Here is a 27,409-nt window from a genome sequence, read left to right on the forward strand (position 1 = left end):
GATAAAAGTCAGACCCCTCATTTCCCTTCTCGAAAATAAATCCTGGTCCTCCCATACACTTTGTCCCATTGTACGTAGTACAACGTGCTCTATAAAAGACAGGAAGGCTATCAAGGACCCCCACCCCCGATCTTTCAATTTTTTTAATTGGGGTGCAGGAGATTTTAATTAGGGCAGTGGCGCCAAAAAGGAAACACCACAGCAGGCCCCCGTGGGCCGACCTCCTGCCTCGAGTGAAGCTCAGACAGCACGGTCAGCAGAGGGTTACCCTGTCATGCAAACACCCATCCCCCGCTGTCACTTCACATTAAAGGGCCAGGCTGCAGAGAACAAGCTACCCAGTGAAAGCCACTCTCATTAACGGTGCGCTCCCCCAATTTCTCTCCCTTCTGGCCTTGACTAGGAAAAAAAAACTAAAGAAAGTAAAGAATAAAGCCCGCAAAACAGCCAGTCCCTAGGCTAGGGTTCCCAGGTCAAGGCTGGCTGGCAGCTCAGATGCTACTTTCTCCGTGGTGCCCACTCTGATTGCCCCAACTCCATGCCCCTCTTCTCACCTTGTATGCCTGCTAAAGTGTCCTGGCCAGTCCCCATGATGGCCCCTCGTCCTCCTATAGTTCCTGTGCCTGGCCTGGCTATGAGCAACTGAACTGGGATTGCCTTGAAAGCAAGGACTGTGCCTTATCCATCCCCCTGCCTTCAAGAGAATGTTCTCAAGAAAAAGTGGATCAGCTCACAGATCCTTGCTTTGTTGATTACACACCCATTCACTTAGTCTGAGCTAGCATCCCTGAGAGGTGTTGGTGACATAAGGAGAATAACACATATATTGACTAGGATCCCTGTCCAGGAGGAAAGGTGTAAAGGGAGACACATGTTCACAGTTTCAACACAGAGTGATGAATATAGGAGACAAGGTGGTTAGTGCAGGGAGATACCAGGCTTCAGCCAGGCTGAGTACCCAGGAAAGGACCAGGGGCTAGTATAGATCTCTCTGCCTCATGATTCTTACCGGGAATGAACAAGGGTTAAAACTAACAATACGACCTGCACATGTAGTACTCGAACACCCAGCCAGTACTCTCTGTTCTAGAACTCCTGCTGGACCGGGGTAAGTACCCCTTAGTACAGACCAGGAAAGCATGGTGTCAGAGGAGGTGCTCAGTCATGTTGGCTGAATAAGCCCCTCAAAGTTTCCAGCACAAAATTTAATGTTATACAGATTTTTTTTTTAAGCTTCTCTTTTTGACTTTTAAAAACAGCTTGTTGCGGGCAAGAAAAGCAGAGATACCTGAAGACACAGAGGCTCAGAGGTAGAATGCCTCACCCCACCCTCACCAGGAGTCAGGGAGGAGGTGTGTGAAGGGGTAACTCTGCCATATGGGGCAAATCAGAATGTGATCCATTCAAGACCATTCTCCAGGAAGCTCTGTGGTTTGATGTACAAAGCCCTCAGGCTAGGAGAGAGCTGAGCCTTCACCAAGCTCTCTCTCACCCAGCCAACAACGAGACAAGAATCTGACTAAGTCCAGTAAAGGTCATGGTGGTGGTGGTGGTGGTGGTGGTTTAGCCGCTAAATCATGTCCAACTCTTGAGACCCCATGGACTGTAGCCCGCCAGGCTCCTCTGTCCATGGGATTCTCCAGGCAAGAATCCTGGAGTGGGTTGCCATTTCCTTCTCCAGGGGATCTTCCCGAACCAGGAATCAAACCCAAGTCTCCTGCATTGCAGGCAGATTCTTTACTGACTGAGCTCCAAGGGAAGCCCAAGGTCACAGTAAGAAGGGTAAAAGTTTTCAAGAAACTGGGAAGTGCCTCTGAATAGTAAGTGATCACCAAAGCAGCATGTGAGCAACAGATGAGTCAGAGACTTAGACTCTTGACATATGACTTGGGACAAGTTTCTTCCCCTCCTGAACCCTAAATGCCCTCATGAATAGAGTAAGTGAGTAGGATACTATCTAAGATATCTTGCAATAGCAACTATGAGCCTAACCCTTCTGGAGAAGAGGATTTATAGAGTCTGGTGGATTAAAACTTCCATGGGGACTTCCCTGGAAGTCCACAGGTTAAGACTCCATGTTTCCAATGTAGGGGGCATAAGATCCCCCTTTATGTTGGGGAGATAAGATCCCACATGCCTTGTGGTGAAAAAATCCTATGCCTGTGGCAATAGTTATACAACTCTGTAAATATACCAAGAAGCATTGAATTATGCAAGTAAAGCAAGTGAATTGTATGGAAGGTAAGTTATAACTCAATAAAAATTTAAAAATAAAATAAAACTTCCAGGTTGGAAAGAAGCAGGAATTATCCTCAGTTCATTGAAAGAGGTCCTGGGGCAGGGTGGCTCCCTGGACACCAGGCAGAGAAGAAGATTGAGAGTGCCCTGGCTCTGATCACTGAACCAAAAACATTTAATGAGCAAGTTGTTCAGGACCTTGCTCATGTGCTGAGGACCAGAGGCTACTTACTATGCAGCATGCCACCAGGGCTCCTTGAGCAAATCCTGCCAGGACATCGCTGGGATGGTGCTTGTGGTCAGACACACGGGACAGTCCTGTGTAAAAGGCCATCATGATCAGGGTGAACTGCAGAAGGGGCCGGAGCAGGCGGGCCCCTCGCCAAGTGAATCGGGCCTGCAGGTACAGCTGGAGGGAGGAGACAGAAAGAACAAACACTGAGTGACTGACCGCTCACCTGCATTCTAATCCCAGGTCAATTCCCATGCATGGAATCATCTGCAAGAAAGAGCATTCAAATTGGACTTGACCTCAAGCCCATTTTTTAACTTAAGCCTTAGTTCCTCTACTAAAAACTAGGAAAAATGGAGCTTTTCTAGGGAGCTAAGCTAGAGAGAATTGAAGAAAAAAAATCCAAGAGAATGGCCTTAGCACGCTGCCTGACATTCCATAAATGGGAGTTTCCTTTTCTCATTTTTTGATTGAAACCAATTAAAGAATACTAACCAGGGTTCATGGAGAAGGTAATGGCACCCCACTCCAGTACTCTTGCCTGGAAAATCCCATGGATGGAGGAGCCTGGTAGGCTGTAGTCCATGGGGTCGCTAAGAGTCGGACACAACTGAGCGACTTCCCTTTCACTTTTCACTTTCATGCATTGGAGAAGGAAATGGCAACCCACTCCAGTGTTCTTGCCTGGAGAATCCCAGGGATGGGGAGCCTGGTGGGCTTCTGCCTATGGGGTCACATAGAGTCGGACATGACTGAAGCGACTTAGCAGCAGTAGCAGCAGCAACCAGGGTTCATAACAGTTTCTTTTTTATATTCAGTGACAGTTCATTCCATGCATTTGTGTATTTTCCTAGAGATTATGGCTATACAATTCCTTCACTTCCCACCTCTAAGAAGCATCATGGAAACTCATGCATGCTGATCAGGGGAGGTTATTATGACAATCACAAGGCAATGCTTCTGATTCAAATGAAAGCAACTCTAACAAAGAACAATTTCTAAGTCACCACCTGGAACTATGGATTTTGCATCACAACACGAGGAAACACATAAACCAACCAAACAATGCACGAGATCGTTCAAACAGAGGTTGACAGAGACTGGACTGGGTGGGGTAGAAGAGTAACCTGAAGGAAAATGGAAGAAAAAAAGCCACTCTGGCCGAGGCAAAGAAGTTGCAATGACGTCAACTGGGTATTGTCCCTTGAAGTTATCTTGCTGCAGTTTCCGTTCTAACCTCTGGGCACAACCTACTTCTCAGGTTCCTGTGGGAACTTGGGAAATGAAGGGGAAGAGGCAAGAGGACGAAGGGGAACTTCCGACACAAATCAAAGAAAGGCGCTGGGAGACCAGAGAAAGGGGAGGAGCGTGGAGGGGCGGGCCGGCGGCCTAAAGATAGACCTGGGGCAGCGGCAAGGGAGTGACTCTGCCCTTCCTGAGACAAATGGACACCTTCCTCGGGGTGGTCAGGAAAGAAAAGCCAGCAGCAAACCTGAGAGACAGAAGGGTGGAAGATTCCAGAATCATTCTTGCCCATGTAGAAAGAATGCCTAAAACTGACTCCTCAACTACTTGGAAGACAATTTCAAAAAACCCAGACCTGGAAAACAGCAGGCAACTTTATAATCATTATGAAATTACATAAATATATTTTGGGGAAATCTAAGAACAACAGACAAAAAATTTAAAAAGACAGTGTACTGATGTTGTTGGCTGCTAAGCAAGTGATAAAACCCAGTCATTTTTCAAATATTAAAAACACCCCATTAAATATCAAAAAGAAGTAAAGCAATTATATGCCAATTTAAAAAATTTTTTTAAATCTAAAAGAAGAGGTAAAATCATCATAATAGCCCAGCTGATGATATAAGTAGAAGTTAGCTCACCAAGAACTGCATAGAGCCAGGATGAAACAAAGGACATGGAAGACAATTTGAATAGACAGAATTTTTATTTTTAAGAACACTCATTTATAAGAACCCTCAACTTACAAACTCAAAAGATAATACGTAAATTTGATCAGATTCCTAGGAACATCCTAAAAAGGTTTAGAGAAAAAACTTTAAAAAATTATTATCAAATTAACCTAAAAGGTCAAATAAGTAAATACACTCACATACACACACACAAATAGATCCGTACATAAGCCAGGCACTATGCTAAGTGCTAAGCACACAGAAATGAGAAGTTATCATTCCTCCCCTACGAGAGGCAATATATGAAATATAGATGAATATATGCAAACAGGTTTAAGTGCACTTATGGATTTTATAGACCTATGAAAGAAGCTGGGGTACCAGGGTCAGTTACTAAGGGGTAGGCATACTTGATTTGAATCCTAAAGATACATAAGTATTAAAAGCAGAGACATTACTTTGCCAACAAAAGTCCATCTAGTCAAGGCTATGGTTTTTCCTGAGGTCATGTATGGATGTGAGAGTTGGACTGTGAAGAAGGCTGAGTGCTGAAGAATTGATGCTTTTGAACTGTGGTGTTGGAGAAGACTCTTGAGAATCCCTTGGACTGCAAGGAGATCCAACTAGTCCATTCTAAAGGAGATCAGCCCTGGGTGTTCTTTGGAAGGAATGATGCTAAAGCTGAAATTCCAGTACTTTGGCCACCACCTCATGCTAAGAGTTGACTCACTGGAAAAGACCCTGATGCTGGGAGGGATTGGGGGCAGGAGGAAAAGGGGACAACAGAGGATGAGATGGCTGGATGGCATCACCAACTCGATGGGCGTGAGTTTGAGTGAACTCTGGGAGTTGGTCATGGACAGGGAGGCCTGGCATGCTGTAATTCATGGGATCACAAAGATTCAGAAATGACTGAGCGACTGAACTGAGCTAAACTGAAGGGGATGTATTGAGAAGTGTGTATCCTAGGCAGCTCAGTGGCTTAGAAGCCAACAGTCAGAGCTGCAAAGAACTTCTGGAGGTTCAGTAATAACAGAAAAGTGTATATACGACCAGTGGGGGTGTGAGGGAGTCAGGGTGTGAGAAACAGGGCTACAGAGGCAAGCAGGGGCAATTCATGACGGAGGTTGCATGTCAAAGGAATGTGGCCTCTATTTAGGTAAGTCTTTCTTTCCCAAACCATACTTCATGGAACATTCCAAAGGTCTTTTTTTAAAAAAGGTTGAAAACCAATACAATATTGTAAAGTAATTAGCCTCCAATTAAAATAAATGAATTTATATTTTTAAAAAAAAAGAAAAAAAAAGGTTGATAAATACTAAATCCTTATTTTTATCACTTATAAGACTTATTATTTTTATAGAGTATCTATCTATTGAATCCCAACCAGGAAATATTACTGTTAGCCATGGTGAAAAAATCAAATTATTTTTAAGTAAGAGACTCAGTACCCCCCCTAAAATAATGTGCAGGTCGAAGGCCATTCCCTCATTTCTAGTGAAATAACCCAACAAACAGCAGATTCTGCAATCATGAGTCAAAGGAATCTCTTTCTTTTGAGAGTGAGAATGGGAATGATGTTGGTAGCCCCAACTCAATCTGGTCCTTAAGACAACGGCGAGTTCAGGGAAGAAGGACTAGTCCATATCCAGCGTGACCACCATGGTCCAGCCTTCCTCCAGCCAGTCTTGGCAAGGAACAGGGATGAAGGGGGAACAGGGTAGCTGAAATGGCACAGGTTTTCATCAGATAAACCTCACTGAGCCTCACTTTTCTCCCATGTAAAATAAATTTAACAACTGCCTTATAGGCTGTAGCACAGATTGGTGATAAATGCCTGGCACCAGGTACTGCTCCAAGAAACAGATGATTTTACTCTGTAACCACTTTTCTTTTCCTTAATTTGGACCTGATAACCTCAAGATTTTCTCATTTCTCTCAACTTAAAAATCTATAGGTCCTCAGAAAATGATTGTTCAAAATCTTCCAAGTCTCCCTGCCCTTCTCCATGTAGCCTTTAAGTCACCGGCCCTGGAGACGGAGATGGAGCAGAGGAAGGGCAGGTTTCCCAGCTGGACAAGGCACACATCTCCCCATCCACCGACTCAGATACTGAAGGCTAGAGCTTAATACAAGAAAAGAACAAATATGTGAGAGGAGCTTAAGGAGGGAGGAAGAGACGTGTCGTCAGAATAGCTTCAGGAAGGGAGTGCTTAGGAAGGAGGAGGGGGCCACCATGGGGCTAGAGTCCCTTTGGGAGGCAGTCCCAGGTGGGGCAGTTGGTAAAGAATCTGCCTGTCAATGCAGGAGACATTGGTTCAATCCCTGGGTCGGGAAGATCCCCTTGGGAAGGAAATGGCAGCCCATTCCAGTATTATTGCCTAGAAAATTCCATGAACAGAGGAACCTGGTGGGCTACAGTCCCTGGGATTGCAAAGAGTTGGACATAACTGAGCATACACACACACAGACATGGAATTAGTGGGCAGATGGAAGCTTGTTCCCCTACATCCACTGGTAACTAGTACCTTTATTGAGAAATGTCTCGAGATCTCAGGATCAAGCCTGGTGTCCGCAGCTGGGGCACAGCAGTAATTAAGTGAATTCTGGGGTGAGATTACCCTGATTTCTGGAGAAGGAAACGGCAACTCACTCCAGAAATGCCAAGGACAAAGGAGCCTGGCGGGCTACAGTTCATGGGGTCACAAGAGAGTCAGACATGACTTAGCATCACAGGCCCCTATTTCAGTCCCTTACTAACTTCTCTAAGCCTCAGTCTCCTTCTCCGTGAAACAGGAAGGACAGGATCTTCCTCTCAGGGTTGCCAGCATCAAATGAGACATCACAGGACCCTGCCTGGCAGAAGACAGGGACTGAAGGCATTCTTTAGAAATCAACACCACCCATTCGCCTTGATAGATGAGACTGACTCAAATGACTGTAGTTGATTTCACCAAAATAAGTGAATCACTAAAGAAAAAGATTGTGCAATGACCTTTAGCCCAGTGACTACTTCAGAAATGAGAAGTCAGCTGAGGGCAGCAGGCTTTGAGGTTGATCAAAGAATCTGATAACACCCTCTATCCCATCCCAATCTAAGTGCTGAATGGATTGGATTTTGCCAGTTCAGAGCCCAGTTCATATGAGCCACTCATTCCAGGACCAGAGGCTCAGGCCCCCTCAGAATCCGTGAGTACATTCTGGAGTGCCCTGCTCCTTGGGAAATCTGACCTGGGAATGCCATGTGGGTCAGGAGGCTCCATACTCCATAGGGGCAGGTAGCCCTTATCCAGGAGACAGAGTCAAACATCCCGGCCACAAGGATGTAATCCCCTGTTATGGGCCAAAGAGCATGGAGCCTTTCCAAGAATTAAAACTCCTGCAGGGGCTTCAGCGAAGTCCCAGGCTCCCTGAAAAGGGTGATTTAGAAAGAGGTGAGCAGAACTGGACAAAACCAGAAAGCCTAAATCAGCTTGACCTCTCCTGCGGGTCAGCAACCCCAAGGTCCTGAGTTCTCTGTCTTTATTTCCCCAACGGTGTTAAGGCCTCTGGGCTCAGAGAACCCACTTCCTGGGCATCAGTGTGATGCCACAGAAAGTGCCTAACTTGCAAACAGAACAACTGGATTTGAATCTTTTTTTTGCTACATACCAGCTGTCTGACCTGGACAAAGCACTCCGCTTCTCTGAATTTCTGCTTTCCCATATGTAACATAAGGACATTTTTTTTTTTTCACTTAAAAAAATGTTGTAAGCATCAGTTCTGTCCAAAACTCTGTGAAAGACACAGACACGAATAAAACAAATTCCTTCACACACACACAAAAGAATATAATCTTTCCATCTTTTTCTGGGGCTAAGATTGTTCTTCCAATTGCTAAAATAAAACTGCTGATTGTAGATATGGAAAATACAGTAGAAAAGTATATATCTGCCCCCGACCCCAATGTACAGGAAAAGTCCCCAGCACACAGAACTCACTCCAGAAATGGAGCTCTCTTCTTTCTGGTCCGAGCTTCCAAACTGTGGTCCTGTGGAATTCCAACAAAACCTCCTTAGAAAAGTCTGGCTGAGTTCAGGCTGGCTCGGGGCTGAAGCAGCAAGTCAGACCTGGGTGAGTCTCACTGCTTCTTGCTAAGTCATTTGTGTTTCATTACATGATTTGCATACGGGTGAAACAGGTCTGTACTGTCCTCTGGCTTCATTTCCATTGCTCTTGGGAGCTCTCTGCTAGGCGTGAGAAGGAGGCTTTTGTCCTTCCTCTGTCCCTGCCCACTCTCTTCCTGGAAGTCTGTCTAGATCGCTGACATCCACAGGGAGAAACTTTCTCCCTTCTCCCATCTCCTCCATAGCTCATACTTGACTCTGGTTCACAGAGCTGGTGAGTCTACATGGTACAGAACTGGGAAGTTATTCAACTATATTCAGGACAAAGAGGAGTTATTAGTTGACTTTTCTCCTCCTTGAGAAGGAAAGAGGTCTTGCTCTCTGTCACTATCAGGGGGAGAAAAAGAAATTACCAGTTTGCTCAGCATTTAGACACTGAGCAAGGGGCCTTAAATTACATTCCCTATAATTTTTACAACCATCCTGGTAGGTAGACACCATTGTGCCCATTTTACAGTTGAAGAGATCAAGGCCAAAGAGGCCATGCCACCTGCTCAAGGTAACAGTGGATCATGATTGACACTGAGTAAGAGCGGCCTCTTACAGGTCCATGCTCTAACCACAGAACCACCTGGCTTTCCTTAGGGAATGAGTGCTCTGCAAGCCAAGTATTGGTCTTCTGTATTGGATTTCTGTCTCTGGAGAAGCAATCTGAGGGGACTACACAGGTGTCATGGACTAAAGGACAAACTGAATGGGACATTTAGAACTTCAGGCTCCTCTAGCTCACCTGTCACACCTCTTAAGTGTGCATGTCTGAAAACACAGATGTATAGCTTTCGTAAGAGCTAGAGTAGAGGAGTCTCTGACCTGATCTTAAGTTCAGCAGAGCCTGTGAATTGACTCAGCATGCCTCAGAGCCCTCTCCTCTGACCTCCAAACCCTCAGTCCACCCCAATCAGAGAACTCAGCCAGCTGCTTTGCAACTATTTACTTTTCAAGCTTTCCTCACAAAATGTGAGCTCTCTTGGTGTCCCCAGCTGTTGGCACAGAACATGTACTCAGAAAATGCTGGATTGATGGATGAAGCAGAGAGGAAGAAGAGGAAAAACATCTGGTCCAGTGGTTTCTTTATTCCCCTGTGGAAACAACAATCTTGTTCCTGGCAGGGGTTTCACCAGACACTCCCAGGATCTGTGGGCATGTCTCGTGGACATACCAGACCCCACTGCTCTGGGATTCTAAACATGTTGAACAAAACCTCAATGACTAAGAACCACAGGATGGAGAACATGGCTGTCAGAGCATAGCCACTTCCCTGTTTCCTTGGTACCCAACAAACCCTCTGACACCAATTCTCATGGGTACCACAGTGAAGAGCCCACAGGTAAATACTTCAGAGGCAGCAAAGTCCTTCCCTACATCACATGGGCCCTTCATGATCTATAAGTCAGTGATGAGGAGGTGAACAAAATTTTGATTGGAATGGAAAGCAGAATGGCCTGGAAGTGTCAGAAGATACAGGAGTCATCCATCCATCCATTCATCTAACATTCACTGCATACTTAACTGTCAGACACTACTTGGGTCCATTCGTTCATTCATTCATCAAGCATTTGTTGCATTCTTAATTGTCAGACAGTTTTTGGGGAAGTGAGAGACTGCAATAAATCAAAAGACAAAATCCTCTACTCCACAAAGCTTGTAATATATCTAGTGGAGATACACAAAGCCTGTTTCAGATGGTGAGAAACTGGGGGGAAAAATAAGGCTGCAAAGGAAGCTAGGGAGCATAAGATGGGACAGCCAGGAAAGGCTTCTCTGACAGTGTCCCGAGGAAGTGGAAGGGCAAGGTGCAGATTCCTGGGAGAGGAACTCAGCAGTCCAGGAAAGGCCTCACTTGAACTTGCTGTTGCCTGATCTGAGCAACAGAAGGAGGAGCCAGGGCTGATGCTCACGGGGTCTTCTCAGCTCTCAGTGTACCTTCCATGGTCTACTTCCTATCAGCCATCAAAGCCATGCTCAAGTGAACATGTGCAGACCCCATACCACTGTCCTCATGTCCTTCTAACCTCCCACCATCAAGAGACTACCCTACAGGACACCCTCTTTGGCTTCTACCCGCCTCTGCAGTTTAGCGAGTTTCCATAATAAACTATAGACCCCTGTCCCTCCTGCATCATGGACCAGCCTATCGTCATTGTCCATCTGCTCCTCTAGACTGAACTCCCTGAGGGCCATGACCATGCCCTGCCCGTCACTACGTTCCCACCTCTAGCCTGGGGCTTGCATGTGCGTATGCTAAGTTGCTTCAGTCATGTCCGATTCTTTGTGACTCCATAAACTGTAGCCCCAACAGGCTTCTCTGTCAATTGGATTCTCCAGGCAAGAATACTGGAGTGGGTTGCCATTTCCTCCTCTAAGGAAACTTTCTGACCCAGGGATCAAACCTGCATCTCTTATGTCTCCTGGATTGGCAGCCTGGTTCTTTACCACTAGCTCCACCTGGGAAGCAATTCCTCACTAAACTGGTGCTGAATGATGAATGTTGAAAGCATAGGTGAGTTCCTTGAGGGCAGGGCCCAGGGCTGATTAATCTAGTAGCCCCAGAAGGCAGCAGCATGCCTGGTACAACAGAGGTAATTCCAGATATGCTATGTGAATTGGTGCCCCCTTCCCTCCCCCAACTCTGTTGGCATTTTATCCAGATAGCCAGGTCATCCTCAGTCCCTGACCATGGAGGTTCAGGGCCAATCCAGATGTGGTCCTCTGGAGTTTAGACCAGGGCTCAAGGGTAGAGAGCACCATTTAGGTTTATATATGCTGTGGGATTTCTCTGATTTGTATCTGCATTAATCTCTGGCAAGCCTTAACCTCATCCTTAAGCTTCTGTACCCAGAGATAATTTGGTATTTGGAGCTATGGTTTTTCCAAGCTATCCATTTTACAAATCAAAACCTAATACAGAGCACCCTCCAAAGCCATGGGAAGCTCTAGATGGCAGCCTGGCAAAGGGATGGCTGGTGTTCTGGTCTGCCGCTCTCTGAACTCCATGGAAATCGGGACAAAATTGTCTCTGCCTGCTTTCCATCTTCCCTTTCAACACCTAATCCAAACTTCTTTTAAAAACAACCACAAGGGACTGAGAAATCAATTAGACAGTAGACACCATCTAATTCCACTCTGACATTTGGTAGCTGGTGAAAGCAGAGCCTAGAGAAGAAAAGTGGCACCAACTTCCAAAAACAGACATGATTGTCTCCACTTGACAGAAGAGTACACGGAGGTTCGAAACCTAAGAAACCAACTCACAGTTCCACAGCTAGTAATTAGCATGTCCAGAATCTCCCAGGTCTGTTTGACTCTAAAGGCAAACACTGGCAATGCCATACTCAGCCAGTCCAAATGGGAATATTCCTAAGGCTCCAAGGAAGCTGGAGCCCAGGTTGCCTGAACAAAATCCCACAGGGCTCTGGGGGCTGCCAGAATCTGAAGCTCAACATAAAAGCTGCGGGAGGAGCTTCTCTGATGGACTGCAGTATCTTCTACTTCCCCAGACAGGCAGCAAAGTGTTCTTCAAACTTCCTTTGAAGGCTTTGCAAATTGGACTTTCAAAGGGTTGAGATTTCTGTGTAACATCACATAAAAAGGAGCCATGGTGAAGGACACTGTCCTCCCCACTTCTCAGCTCTTACTTTCAGAGGTTATTTTAAGACAAGATAATCTTAGAGCTAAAAAGAGAGCCCTGTGTTTGCACATTGTATATGTGGGTGCCTGTGAATTGTGAATGTGTGTGTGCAGGTGCTCCAAAGAGTGTGTCAAAATATGCTGCAGAGATGAAGAATTAAAGAGGTTCTTTTCTTTCTTCCTCTCTCTTTCTTTCTAGCCATTATAGTTTTTTCCTCCCTTGAAGATGTAAATAAACACTGAGTCACAATCCACGCCTTACCCAACACCCCCGTAGAGCACTCTTGCTATAATCATAGCTGCCAGGAGGTGATGGGCAGTGGGGGTAAGGCGGCATCTCACCCATTAGAGCAGATCTGAGAAAAGCAGGTCGCCTTCAAGTGACATTGGGATTAGGGCTGGAGCTTGTATCTTAAGTTTATCCTGCAGAGGTTTGATTTTTTTTATCACATAGCACCATGAAAAGAACATACAACAAGGCTCGGGTCATGAAGACCAGCCTTCAAGTACCTTTCCTGCCTCTTAAATTCAGATTTGTTTGTTTCTGTGTCTGAAACTGAACACAAAACACATCTCGCTGGCTTACTGAGAGACTCTCAGAGTCATAGCATGAGCACGACACAGTGCCTGGCACACAGAAGGCACCAGAAACCTGTCAGCACCTGTACTTTACAAAACAGTGAAATTACATTTTGTAAAATTGCTTCCAGACCTGGGTAAAATACAAATGCAGTAGGAAATGAAATATCATCGTTAAACTGTCCTTCCTCAGAGCAAAGCAGAAAAAAAAACAACAAAAAAATAAAGTATGGTGGGAAGTGCTATCCATGAATTTTAAAAATCCTTGTTTAATGCTTTTAGAGGTTGGGGCCCACCTTGTAGCTCTGTATCCTAGGTAACGGGAAGCCTGGAGGCCTCCAGACTTGGAAAGGACTGGGGGGAAAAAACAAAACAAAAAAACCTCTCTGTTGTTTCTTCCAACTCTTAATTATGTTTTTTAAATACGAAAGCAAAATGCTCTTTTTCCAAACAACTTTATGCTCCTCTGAGCTATGTCTGACCTCTCAGCGCCTTCTCACTCTGAACTCCATCAAAGCAGCCAAAAGCAGGAAGTGCCTTGGCATAGGAACCTCAGTTCAAGGGGAGAGGAAAGGCAGGGGGACCATATTTAACTGACAAACAGAAACAGACCAGCAGCTGTCTGTCTCTGTGGCAGCCGGAGGGGAGTAGGGCGCTTCACCTGCACCAACCGTCCCAGCATCTCCAGGAAGCATGGCCATGGCAAGGCCAACATGGGGCCTCAGACGGGTCCACCACTAGCTGAAGGCCCTCCAACACACTGTGATCCTCTCTGGGCCTTGGTCTCTAGGTCTGAGCACTGGGGCTGAGGATTTCCTACTTCACTCTATTATTACGAGGTCACCTGTGCTCATGGATGCAGAAGGATTCTGCAAAACTCAAAATCAGTCTGCAGGCAGATAATGACAGTTAAAGCCTAAATCAGAAGACGATGGAGGAGGACACGGCATGGAGAACATTATGAGGAATTTGATCAGAAGGCATGGACTTGAGCGATAGTTCTGGTGTCTATGTGAATTTTGGCACTTTGCTTGAATTGTCTGAACCTTATTTAGTGATCCTTTCCCACAGTAGTGATAATATTACTTATAACAAAGTCCCTGGAAGGATCAACTGAGTTAATGGATTTTCAGAAAATGGTGCTTGTTACCACAAAATGTTATACAAGTGTCTTTATCACTTAATCATTCCAAAATGGGTGCTCAATCCTTATCAAGCAGCCATGGTAAATATTATTTTTATTTGAAAAACGGGAAAAATCTGGAAAGTGAAATGACTTCTGCTAACGCAGTGGCAGGGCTCAGAATAGAAACTAATTCTTCTAGCCAACCTCTTTTTCAAAGATTCCTCAGTGAAGTCTGCCCCTAACCATTACAAGGGCTGTATGTACAGATGAGATTTAAGCTGGGGTTGGACTTCATTGGAATCAGAGACAAAGTACTTACCACCAAATACAGCATAGTGTACATGGAGAAGGAGGCATGGCCAGAGAAGAAGGACTTCCTGCAAGAGCAAGAGATGGCTGTGTAAGGGCCATATTCATACCCCCACTACATGCTGGTCTGTCTGTCTTCCCTCCCGGGACTGTGACCCTCGGAGTAGCACTTGCTCATTGCTGCATCCGTGGTCGTGCTTTGGACACCTTGCCCAGGACGTAGCAAGCACCCGTGAATGAACAAATAAATGAAAGAAAAAACAGATGAATGAACGGACTTACAAAGCTCCACTGTAATTGTTTTTACCATCTGTCAGCTATTTGACCATGAGTTCCTTAGGAATGGGGACTTTGCCTTATTCGTCCATCTGAATCAGGGCCCCAGCACTGAGCGTGGTACTAAGTAAGTACTCACTGATCTGCCTGCAGCAAAGGCGTGCACCCAGTGCCACGGGGGTGGAGTCTCACCTGGCTTCCTGGACTTTGCTGTCTTCGCCTCTGCATCTGTAGTTTTGAATATAGCCCACAGAGCAGTTGATTTGACTGAAATCAGGGTTGCAGACATTCAAGAAGTGAGGACGCAGGCGCCCTATGGAGACCTTGGCAATGTCTGTGAAGGACTGGCTGATGGCGCAGCCGAAGAGGAAGCAGCCCACCTGCTTGTAGAGGGCTGCCACGTAGGGATTCTGAATCGTCGAGCGGGACTTCTCCTTCAGGTAATAGATGCGGTAGAATTCCCCTGTGATGATCTGAAAGACAACGGAGAGGGAAGTGAGGCGGCATCAGGATCCATCAACAAAAGTGAGGCTGTAAGGATATTCAGTGACATAAGAAGATATTCAGTACATAGCTATAGGTTATAATCTAGAAAAATCCCAATTTTCTATTCAAGAAGTATATAAGACACCAATGTGCACGGGAGAAAAGATTGAAATACTAACACAATCATTTTTTCCTTATATAAAAAGTCGTACATGGTCATATAGGACCTTTGTAGGAAGAAATATATGTAATCAAATACGGTCATATGTAAATATATAATATATATATTAAGATATAGATATCTCTGTGTGTGTGTGTGTATTGGGTTGGCCAAACAGGGTTTTTCCATTATGGAAAAACCTGAATAAACTTTTTGGCCAAACTGATACACACACACACACACACACACACATTACCAAAGAGGGAGACAAATAAGGACTTAGCTATCGAGGAACCAAAATCATGATTAAGGGTGGCCCTGGTGGCGCTAGTGGTAAAGAACCAGACTGCCAATGCAGGAGACATAAGAGGCATGGGTTCGATCCCTGGGTTGTGAAGATCCCCTGGAGAAGAAAATGGCAGCCCACTCCAGTATCCTCACCTGGAGAATCCCATGGACAGAGGAGCCAGGGCTATAGTCCATAGGCTTGCACAGAGTTGCACACACCTGAAGCGACTCAGCACAGCATGGCAAGATGTCAGAGGGTCTGAGCAAATCTCCAGATTCTAGGACTGGGGGTCACGAATCACCAACCACGATCAAACCCTACACAGGGCCTTTGCCTGTACCACACTGGGCCCTGGCTGAGGTTTCTTCGGGAAAGGGTGAATGCTCCCTGACTTGGTTTTGGGTTTGAATCCAGGCTCTGTCACCTACCTGGTGTCCGTCTAAAATAACTTGAGCCTCTACAGAGGTAGTCAGAAACGTGGCAAGTGCTGGAAATGCCCTGGGTCACAGAAAGGGATTCTTTCATTTTACTCTTAAGAAGTAGGGCGTGATGAGAAGAGTACCGGCCTACAAACCAAGAAACTTTTACACAAGGCCCTTCAGAGTTTGTGAATTCCCAAGGGTGCCTGCATTGTCTCCTCCATCCTGAAAGACAGTGAGCAAGTCTGGGTTTTCATATCCTTCCTCCATCCCACTGTGTCTACTCTTTAATGTTTAGGGGAGGGAGATTCATAACTTCTTTAAAAAGAAAAAAAAAAAAAGAGCCAGCAACTATTGATTATGAACAGCATGTCAGTATTTATTTTTTATATACTTTATGACACCCCCTCAACTACCAGGAGACAGACTGAGACTCAGAGAGGAAAAGCACTTTAACTGAAGCTGCCTGATTCTACATGCAGGTAAAGAATGGTGGGGGCTTGGGGCAGGGAAGCGGGTCAGCTGACTCTCTGTAAGGTAGACACCTTAAATGCCTACACAGCTGAGGATAAGTTCTGCGCTGGTGATACACCACCCCTCAGCCTGCTGTCCTTGACTTAACTCCACAGCACAGCCCTGGCCACTTCCTGGTCACAACCACAGTGCCGGGACAACGATGTTCAACTCATCACTCACCACAAAGTCCCTTTCACACTTCCTCACAGGGAAGGCTGATGAGCCACACTTGCCCTTTCAGGGAACAGAGAGCATGTTCACAGCCACAAGGGAAGCAATAGACTGACACATCCGGGCACTCTTCTCATGGTCTTCCCTCATTCTTTTTTAGCTGGGGAAGGCATCCAGGCTGGGCGTCTGATCCAAGTCCAGGGCTCCCAAGTCTGGAGGGGAGGATGGCCATGAAATGCCAGCTGGGCCCAGGGGCAAGCAGGTGCAGTCGTGAGAACAGCTACCAGTGCTGCTAACATTTATACAGTGATCCTGTGTTTATAAATGCTGGTGATTTCTCAGTGCCACCCTTTGGTTTCCTGGATCATATTGAATTTCCGAGATCATATGATTCCCTTAGAGAGATGGTCAATGGCCAGCCCCGTCTGGCATCCTGGCTTAGCCATTCTCTGGGAGAGCAGCAGGACTATCAGCTGAATGAATCAGTGAATGAAGGAGCAAGATGGTGGTCCACACGGTTGTTTTTATTGCAAAATTGGAAATGTCCTCTAAACATTACCAAGAGTCCTCTGACAACATGCTGCAGAGATTAAAATCTGAGAAGCCTAGCTAGTCATAAATGAAAGGGTCCATTATATATGGGAGAAACTGAAGTTCAAATTAACTCACATCTAAAGATTAGACCCAGGTGTTCTAATTCTCCACCCAGCATTCTTTCCTACCATTCATGGTCTAATTCCCCTTTTGAACCTGTTTATACTTTTACCCTGTGTAACCTTATGGGCTAACATGTTCCAGATGTTTATTACCACCATCACGTTCTCTCTTCCTTCTTCTTCTTTTTTTATAAATCATGCTCACTTGACTTTAGACATGGGGGGAGAGGCACTAAACTAGGAGTCAAGGGGCCAGAGTTCGAGTCCCTACTCACTGAGTGATCTGGGACAAGTCAGCTTCTCCATTTGCAAAATGAAGGCACTAGACTCCGTGATTAATTCCTTCATAACTGCAGTGACATTTATTCCCAGCTTTCCTGTGCTCCCTTCAGCAGTAGCCTCTCATCAAAGCAAAGATAATAAGCAGCAGGAAAGGAAACGTACTTGTGAGATGACACAAGCCAAGAACAGAATCAAGACCCCATGCGTAATTCCTGCCCTAGGATGGCTTCTGAGTTCCTTGAACCATCCACTGAAACAGATTAAGAAACTGTTTCTAAATGGGCATGTCTTGGGTGTGATTCCAATTTGATACTGAAGAAGAACACGTGGGTTCCCACTGCAGATCAGCATCTCTTACATCATGTTATGGTTGATTAATCCCAGGGGAGTCACCTCTCTGCTTCAGTCATCTCAGGGAGAAAGGGTTTGGTTACACCCCAAGGACAATCTTTAGCTCTCACATCCTTCATTCTGAAACTTCAGTTTTCAATGCCACAGTTTTGCAAATAGCAAGCTGCTAAGTAAAATGCTTCCTCCTCTCACAGGAAGATAATGATATAAAGAGAACATCTGATGGCCCCTCAAATTCCCAATAACAACTCTAGTAATACTAGCAATCTTTTATATTTCTTTTGCAACTTACAGTTGCATTTAATCTGCAACCTGTAAGGACAATATACCCAGTTTATTGGTGGGAATACTAAGGCACTGAGAAATAGTGACTTATCTGAAGGATTTGAGGCTAGAAAGCTGACAGTTAAAAGTAGAGCCCAGATATTCCAACTCTCAAGTTCAAAGACCCACAAAAGACTACATCAAGATCGTTTTATTATTTCTGTTATTAAAAACAATTTCCACTATAGAATAGCAACTGTGTATTTTCAAGGACAGGATCAGGCTGAAGCCATTTAGCAGACATATGACTCCAGGACCACATGGCTTCTGGGGCAGCCCTGACAGATCTTGGAGTTAATGAGCAACAAATTATGTATTTTCTCCATCCCCTTGTACAGAAGGGTCGGGGAGTCGACAATACAGCCATAAATCATCATTATGAACTGGCCAGGTTTGGCTTCTTGTAATCCTAACCCTTAAAAGACCATTTAATGAAATTCGGGCTGCCCAAATACCTCACTTCTGCAGAAGAGACGAAGGCTTAAATTGTTCTCCGACACGTTACACACCTAACTCTGGAGTTCCAGATTTACTGCTTTCGGACTTTATTCATTACTCGCAATGTTTTTATTCCCGGGTAATAAAATAAGCTCTTCCCTCCCACCCCCTCCCCCTACAAAGGCTCTGTCCCCACTCGCACTCTGGCCCCTGGAGCCCTCATTTCTGCTTCAGTCAGCAAAGTTGTGATATGTAAATTTCACAGCTGAGAAAAATGCCTTCAATGTCGATCCCTTTCTGAAACAGCAAGCAACAGATTCTGGGGGTGATGGCAGGCTGCCAGGCAAGCAGAGGAGAATTCTCCCCTACCTGCCTTTTAAAGCACTTGGCACAAAATCTGGAAACTAATAAAGTGGGAAAGCATTGCAATTAAGCTATGAGGGGACAGAAAGGGATCAATCAGTCCTTGCCAGAGAATGGCTGAGTTTGAGGGAAGTTGGCTCCAACTCTTAAGACAGCTCCTCTTCCTGTCTTTTCTGGTATACAAGAGCTCAACTGCCCACATATTCACAAATATTGAGCTGCTCTGGAGAGGAAATTTGGAAAAACATTAGGAGAGACATTTTGGAAAGGAGAGATTACACAGTGATGAAAGAAGCACTGACTTTTGGAGCCAGAAAAATCTTGATCTGCATATCCCATCTCTTACCATGAACCTAGAGAAGTGACTTCACCTCTCTGGGCTTAGGTCTCCTTGTCTATGAAATAAGAGTAATATGTTGACAAGTACACACTGCTATATTTAAAACAACCAACAAGGACCTACTGTATAGCAACAGGAATTCTGCTCAATATTCTGTAATAACCTAAATGAGAAAAGAGTTTGAAAAAGAACTGATATGTGTATATGTATAACTGGATCACTTTTCGGTACATCTGAAACTAATGCAACACTGTTAATCAACTATACTCCAATATAAAACAAAAATTTTAAAGGGAAAAAAAGAAATTAAAAATTTAAAAAGGACTAAAATCTACCTGGCAAGATTGCCAGGGGAATCAAGAAGATGATATATCAAATATCTGGCACCTAGCGGAAAAGCTCTGCAAACAATAATGGTTGTTTTTTTTTTTCCTTCCCTTGGAAAAAAAAGAAACAAAAAATTAACACAGGCATACCATTTTATTGCACTTTGCAGATACTGTTGTGGTTGCTGGTTTTTACAAATTGAAGGTTTGTGACCACCCTGTATCAAGCAAGTCTATTGGCTTTTATTCCGCCCTGCCCCGACCCCCGACAGCATTTGCTCACTTCATGTCTATGTGTACTATGTTTTGAAATTTGTAATACTTTCAATATTTCTAATTTTTCATTGTTATTATATTTGTTACAATCAATGATCAGTGGTCATTTTTTAGCAATAAAGTATTTTTAATTCAGGCATAAACATTGTTTCTTAGACATAATGCAATTGCACACTTAACAGGTTACAGTTTAGTGTAAACGTAACTTTTACATGCCCTGGGAAACCAAAAACCCATGACTCACTTTATTGTAATATTCGCTTTATTGCAATGATCTGAAATGGAACGTGCAATAGCTCCAGGAAATGTCTATACTTGTATAAAACATCTTTTCCAAAATAGTTCTAAGAGATCCCTGGAAAAGAACATATCACACTAAAGAATTTGGAAGTACCACCTCTCCAGGGTAGAACCAGAAAAATATGAGTATGGAGATGTTGGGTTTTGACCATTTCACCTAGGATGTCTTTTTCAGGGGAACAAAGCAGAAAGAAAGTCTAAATTCCAGGCAGCAAGGGCTACCCTACTGCATTGTTCGTGTTATTTGTAACAGTCCACTATATAGATTATCCCAAGAAAAGCAAGGCTTTTGCACAGAGTCCTAACAATCCCTCTTACATAGTCTGAGAACTCATCTTCTGCTGCCAAATTCGAAGGACAAACTTCCCTAATACTCTGATCTGCTTCAATGAGAATATCTGCATAGTCTGTAACAACTTACAAAACTTTCCCCTATCCACTGCATTACCTGCTTCTCACAACACCCTAAGAATTGCTAAATTATTCTCCACACTTTATAAATGAGTGTGATGAAGGCCAGAGAGGCCACTGCATCACCCTTGGGGATAAGGTAGTGGACAGTGGCAGGGCACTTGCTGCAGCCTGGGCCTTCCATGCTCTGCCCAATGGCATCTAGCTGGCTTTCTCTTAGAAGCCCTAGCAGGTGGCAGGATGTCACCCTGTCAGGCACCTGAACATCCAGATCCCCATCAGCCACAGAGCACCAAGCTCGCCCTTCACATCCCAGCTCTGTGAATTAATGAACTTTTTTCAATCCAGAAGAGATTCATTTATTCAACAAGCACTGAATGATGGAGATTAATGAAGGAAGAATCATTTTTCTCACTTGATTTCTCAGTAAGGGAAAGGGAAATGTAACATATCGAAGTCCTGCTTCTAAGGATGGAGACAGAAGTGTTGCTCTATTTTCTTTGAGCTTTGCTCCATCTACTACAATGAAATGCAGTATCTTCAGTGACTAGAAATAACTGATGAGAAATTTAGTCTCCCATTCTTCTCCCACTCAGTTGTCTTTAACCTCTTGGTAGAAGATCAGTGCCTCATAGATCAGGAAAGGCAATGGGCACCCAAATCTGTCCCAAGGCCACCAGTGGAGTTTCTAGGCTTTATGGGTAGGTCTAGAATATGGACAGCAAAGAAGCCAGAGAGAGAGGTCACAGAAGCTATTTATGGTTGAAATCAACAGTGGCCGCCCTAAGCCCTCAAGCTTTACAAAGGAGGCATTTTGAAAGATGAAGCAGTCTATTTTCCAAGAGCTTCCCTGGTGGCTCAGATGGTAAAGTGTCTACCCGCAATGCGGGAGACCTGGGTTCGATCCCTGGGTTGGGAAGATCTCCTGGAGAAGGAAATGGTAACCCACTCCAGTATTCTTGCCTGGAGAATCCCATGGACATTAGTCAGGCACTCAAAGGCGTGAGTCTCCTAGATGATCAGCTCTGCCTATCCACGCAAGAGTTCTCTCTATAGCATTGCCTACTGCCCACTTCTCGCTCCTTTGACCTTGAATTTCCTACCATCCTTAATATCACCACTGTGCCTTTCTTCCTATTTCTCAAACACCTTTCTCTTTCCAGTGGCTCCTCTTCTGGGTGCTGTTAATAAATGTCAGTCTTCCTAGGGTTGTATCCTTGCCTTTTCTCTGTGACTTCACCTGTGAAAACGACCTTCAAAAGGGCATTTCTTTCACTCTCTAGTTTCAGCTCACCCTTTACCCCATCAGTCTTATTCCAACCTTCTGCCAAATCTTCCAACTAGTTATCAAACCAGTATTATCAGCAAGTCCACCTGACCAAGTCACACTCATTCCAACTTCTGCCCCAAACCTCACTTCTCTTGCCTCTATTCCTACTCAAGATGCCACCAAACACAGAACTGCAAAGACAAGAAATCTTAGACAACACCCTCTCCTTTACCCCATTGTCATCCAGTTCTGTTCATCCCATGTTTGCAAGGTGGGATGTCATATCCATCCTATTCTCTCTCTTCTCTTTGCATTACCACCATGGCAGTTCAGACCGCATCCTTAACCTTGGTTGAAAAGTTGGCCACGTGAGCTGAAAATACTTTCATCAATCTGTAGCCTATTAATGACAGTGAAAACTCCTCAGCACTCAAGGAGTTTCACAATCTTGCAATCATCTCTTCCTACCTTATCTTTGTCTTCTCCCTTATACTCTATTTCTCTAGCTGAACAGGTCCGTCTGCTTACACTTCCTGAAAAGGCCCTATTGTTTCAGTCTCGGTGAAGCCATCCCCTCTGTCTGAAACATCAGGATCTCTGATGAAAGTCTCACCTCTGCTTCAAAGTAGAGCTCAATGCCAGCTAGTGCACCAGGTTAAAGGGCTCCTTTACTCAAGAGTCTTGGGCAGCTGAGCTCTATGACTCTCAGACTCCTTATGTGTACAAAGGGAGATAATATGATCGCAGTAGCAAGAGCCCAAGGGTTGGTGTGATAATTAAATGGAGTGCTCCATGCATGATGATGATGATGATGAAGCCTTCACCAATGAAAACAACCTTCAGTGATCTTCCTATCAACTCCCACAGTACTTTATTTCTGCCTTAGACCGTCTACAGCAGAAGTCCCCAACCTCTAGGATCTAATGCCTAATGATCGGAGGTAGAGCTGATGTAATAATAGAAATAAAGTGCAAAATAAATGTATTGTGCTCAAGTCATCCCAAAACTATCCCTCCCCCCCCACACCCTGGTGGGTGGAAAAATTGACTTCCACAAAACCCGTCCCTGGTGCCAAAAAGGTTGGGGACTGCTAGTTTACAGCATTTCTCTTGTTTTGTCCTTGAAACTCTCACCTCTCTGGGGCTTACTCTCCTTCTCTGCCCTATCTTCTAGCTGCCTGACCAGTTCTTTAGTCTCCCGGAGGATCTAATGGTACAGTCAGTCATGTACTTGGCCTGTTCCATAAGCTCCAAGGACAGTATCTGTGTCTTGTATCTCAGCTTCTAGGCTAAAGGGAAGCCTAGAAGCTGCCTGTATGTTCTAAGGAAGGTCTCACTCAGAGAGGCTTTCACTTTCTGAACAACTACTTCCTACACAACACTATCCCAGGGACTTCCCCAGTGGTCCAGTGGTTAAGACTTTGCACATCCAATGCATGGACTGCAGGTTCAATCCCTGGTCGGGGAACTAAAATCCCACATGCTGCACAGCAAGGCCAAAAAACAAATAAATAATTAAAATAAAAAGAGAGTAAGAACTAAATTAAAATCTATTTTAAAACAAACAAAAAATTTGTTTTTTAAAAAAGGAAAACCCACTATCCCACACTGTCAGTCTTGGGCAATCATCTGCCCAGGGGCCTAGTTGTTTTGTCCTCCTCCATACAAAGAGCTCTTTAAAACCAGGAATTACAGATTTTCTAGCTCACTAAATACAGAGCACTCTGCATAGCCCCAAGCACACAGTGGGTCTTCAATGTCAGCTCCTGTGCTGGGTTTTGAAGCCAGACAGACCTGGGTATCAATTCCTGCTCCCTGTTCACCAAGCAGAATGACCTCACACTGGCCACACTCCCCTTGTAAACCTTAGGACCCTCCCTCATTAGTAAAATGGGGTCAATAATACCTATCCCCTGCAGATGCTGAAGAGGACTTAAGATAAGGCATATTAGTTTCCAGCCCACTAGATAGTGGGTCAATGGTGTCTAATCCTCTATCCCATCCCCTAACACTGACTCACATGAACAGATTGCCCAGCCTCCTAAGAATTGTCACTTAAAGTGGAGAATATCATCACCCTCATATTAGATCGGAGAAGGCAATGGCACCCCACTCCAGTACTCTTGCCTGGAAAATCCTGTCGACAGAGGAACCTGGTGGGCTGCAGTCCATGGGGTCGCTAGAGTCAGACACGACTGAGCGACTTCACTTTCACTTTTCACTTTTATGCATTGGAGAAGGAAATGCCACCCCACTCCAGTGTTCTTGCCTGGAGAATCCCAGGGACGGCGGAGCCTGGTGGGCTGCCGTCTCTGGGGTCGCACAGAGTCGGACATGACTGAAGCAACTTAGCAGCAGTAGCATATTAGATAGATTTTCCAAATAGTCCTGAATCCCTAAGAATGATAGTAACTAAGGAAAAATTACTACAGTGTGTGTGTGTGTTGAGGGGGTGGGGTGGGGGGGAGGCGGGGAGGGATCTAAATCCTAATCTCAGTGCCTGTGTTTGTTACATGGCAATTGGGCCCCTCCCCCCCCCCCCCCCCTCAGGCAGTAAGGAGGTCTGAAGAACTCTGTAGCCCTCTGATCAGGGATGACACAGTTGAAGGATTAACGTGATCATTCTCTGTTGGTGGTCTTGGTAATTGCACAGATATAGTGGATTGTAAACTGGGGGAACTGGGTCTCCCACCAAGGCACCGCTCGGCCAGCCTGACTTCACATTTTTTTTCAGAGTTGAAGACTCGACTAACCTTTAATGAGGAGGCGGTCTTGGGGAACCTTGTTTTCTTGGCAGTGCTCTCTCAGATAAAAGGAGATGGGGGGTGGGGAGGAAGTAATGAAGTCCAGATGTGGGCAAACCGAAGCCTGATCCTGAATAAACAAGTTTTGGAGGTATAAGTTCTTCTTCTTGTCTCTCCAGCCAGAAATGTGCATGTGGTACAGAGCAGGCTCCCACGTGCATCAGAGGCCATCATCCAGATTTTAGGGAGACAAACAGGACACGTGTCCCTGCTCGCCTAGGTCCTCTAACATCTTTTGACCTAATGCTTGTCGGTTTCTGCTCGAAATGTACGGCCTCCTCTATGATTTTCACAATCATATATATTGAGTACCCAAGTTTGTGCCTTATGCTGCAATATAAAATCAAAATCAGACCAATCCCTACTCTAGCAGAATCACCAGGAATAGTCAAGTAAACAGACATGCTAGTTCAATACAGTTACCGCAAAGACAGAGGTGGGCCCAGGGACCTCTGGGATCTTTGGAAGGTGGGGGAGGAGGCAGTCAAGGAATGCTTCCTGGAGAAGGCGACATTGGCTTGGTGTGTATTTAAGCACCTACCACATGCAAGAGGGAAAGATCTGATCTCTGCCTTGCAAGAACCTATTATCTAGCTAGGGAGATGAAAAACGGACACAAATCGCATTGCAGGGTGATATATATTGAAGGTGCTATCTGTCTGCTAGAGATGGGGCAGCTTCGGGCAGTTTAGTGACAAGAGACAACACACAGCTTGTTAGGCGAAGGTTCAATCCTGGATCACCAGCACCTGCCATGCCCTGTGGGCTTAATAAGTAATTGTGGAAGGGAAGCAGGCTTTAGAAGGCAGCAATGGTCTCATTTCAAAAAGCCTTGCCCTAGAATCAGAGGACTCCTGGTCTGGCCCTGCCACTCACTAATTACGGGAAAGTCACTTCATTTCTTGATCTCCAGTTCCCTTAGCCATACCAATCCACCCCTGAGAATCATAGAATCACTACTAAGTGCAGACAAGAGAATGTGCACATGAAGGGCACTTTGTAAACTGTACAACACTATAGAGATGAAAAGGCCACTTCTCACTGATGACACATATAACGTCAGTTGATTTGACTCCCAGAACTAGCCTATGCAGTTGGTGAACTATTGTCACCAATTTACAGTAAACGTAGGTATAGTTCTTTTCCACAGGGGTCAATGCCTTGACAGAAGTTGAAGGACACGTCACAGAATGAAGAAGCTCAGAAGTTTTAGGCCACGAACCTCAATCAAAGCCAAAATCTGAGCTTTTTCTCGAGTTAGGAATGTCATAACAGAGGTTCAAAATGGATGGGATGTGAGGAAAAGGAGCATTTTTATGGCCAGAGGGAGAAGTGGATTCACTCATGACTCACCAAACTTCAACTCCCAGATATTAAGAATCTTTATTAAACCCCTTTCAGGGTCTGACCAAAGCAAGCACTTGAGCCCATGTTTATTTAAAAGGAATACTAAGCATTTTTTCCATATTAAAATCTTTGCACATAATTCTTTGCACAGCATGGTGCAAGGCAATTGGAGAGAAGGCTAGATAAAAGATGATATTTACTGTTTTTGCTCCTAATCTCACTGCTGCTAGAGTCATTAAACCCTTAGGAGGCAGGGATAGGAACCACTGCCTTGTGGATTTGGAAGGAATTCCTATTATGCTATAATTTCAAAATCTAAGATACATCTGAAAAAGAGGTCAAAATGACCCGATTTTTCCACGTCTCCTGCCATAGAAAGGTGTCTGCTTTGTCTATAACTTCTGAAATTTGCATCTTGAAACCCCACTGGTGTGCCATTCCTTTGTTGTGGGGACTGTTCAGACTGGAGCAGGGGCACCCAGATCAGTCAAGGCTTCTCTTGTTGTTTTAAACAAACCTGACATTTGGCGGGAGGAGGCCAGGGCAGCAAGTAGCAGGCTGATTAGATTTCCAGCTCCGGGTCCCCCTTCACCCTCCCTGACTGTCATTCACGCCCTCTGATCAGAAGCAGATTCTGCATGGAGCCAGCCAGGCTCTCTGGCCAGTCACAACGGGAGAGAGGGTTGTTGTTGTTGAATTCAAGTTGTATAGCTTTTCCAGAATTGACCGTATGTATTAATGGAAATTATTCACTTTTCCTCCGAGGTCTTTGCTTTTCCTCTTGTTCATGATTACTCCGGTTCTTAATGACAGGTAAGCGGGTGAGCATACCTCATTAGGAGCCCACATCTCACGCCTTCAGCTGAAATGCAGGGGCAGCTGGATCAGGAGGCTAAAGTTTTTTTGCAAAGAGTATTGGCACGAGAGTCAAGAGACCTGAGTTCTCATGAATAAACTACAAGGGAAGAGCGGGAGATGTGATGAATCCAAAGGCTGGAGGGCCTTTCCTAATTCTACTTCTGCCAAGTAAAAGGTCTTGACTAAGTCACTTCATCATTATTTTTTTTACTTCTTCATTTTTTGATGCTGTTTACTCACAATAAAAACAGTGAACGTTTGCTGAATATACTGCCTGTGTCAGGCACTGAGTTGCTTTCCACATATTAGCTCATTTATTTCGGAAAACCTTCATAAGTAGACATAGTATCTCCATTTCATAGATGAGAGCAAGGAGGCTTACTAATTTTCTACACGTTCCATAGCAGAGGAGCTTGGAGGTAAACCAGAGCCCACACTTTTAACCCCATGTGAAACTGAGACACCGGAAAACTCTGTGTGTGTGTGTGTGTGTGTGTGTGCGTGTGTGCATGTGTGTGTGTGTTGGGAGGGTGCAAAAGGCTTGAATACGGCCC

At 44.9% G+C, this 27,409-nt stretch overlaps 1 protein-coding gene across 2 annotated transcripts in view; it reads right to left on the reverse strand.

Annotated features, from left to right (window-relative positions):
- The window catches only part of PLPP3 (phospholipid phosphatase 3), an 89,386-nt gene that overhangs the window by 13,581 nt on the left and 48,396 nt on the right, over window positions 1–27,409 (reverse strand). The window contains exons 3-5 of one of the 2 annotated variants that reach the window (XM_086390179.1): window positions 14,662–14,942; window positions 14,204–14,261; window positions 2,471–2,647 (exon numbers count right to left, since the gene is read on the reverse strand). In XM_086390179.1, coding sequence (XP_086246305.1) covers window positions 2,471–2,647; window positions 14,204–14,261; window positions 14,662–14,942 — 516 coding nt within the window. The remainder of the gene's footprint in view (window positions 1–2,470; window positions 2,648–14,203; window positions 14,262–14,661; window positions 14,943–27,409) is intronic. The other variant, XM_086390180.1, reaches the window with a different exon arrangement.

The sequence above is a fragment of the Bos grunniens genome, chromosome 3 (assembly GCF_055505025.1).
Source record: "Bos grunniens cultivar Pamir isolate PY7600 chromosome 3, Bosgru_T2T1.0, whole genome shotgun sequence".
Taxonomy (NCBI): domain Eukaryota; kingdom Metazoa; phylum Chordata; class Mammalia; order Artiodactyla; family Bovidae; genus Bos; species Bos grunniens.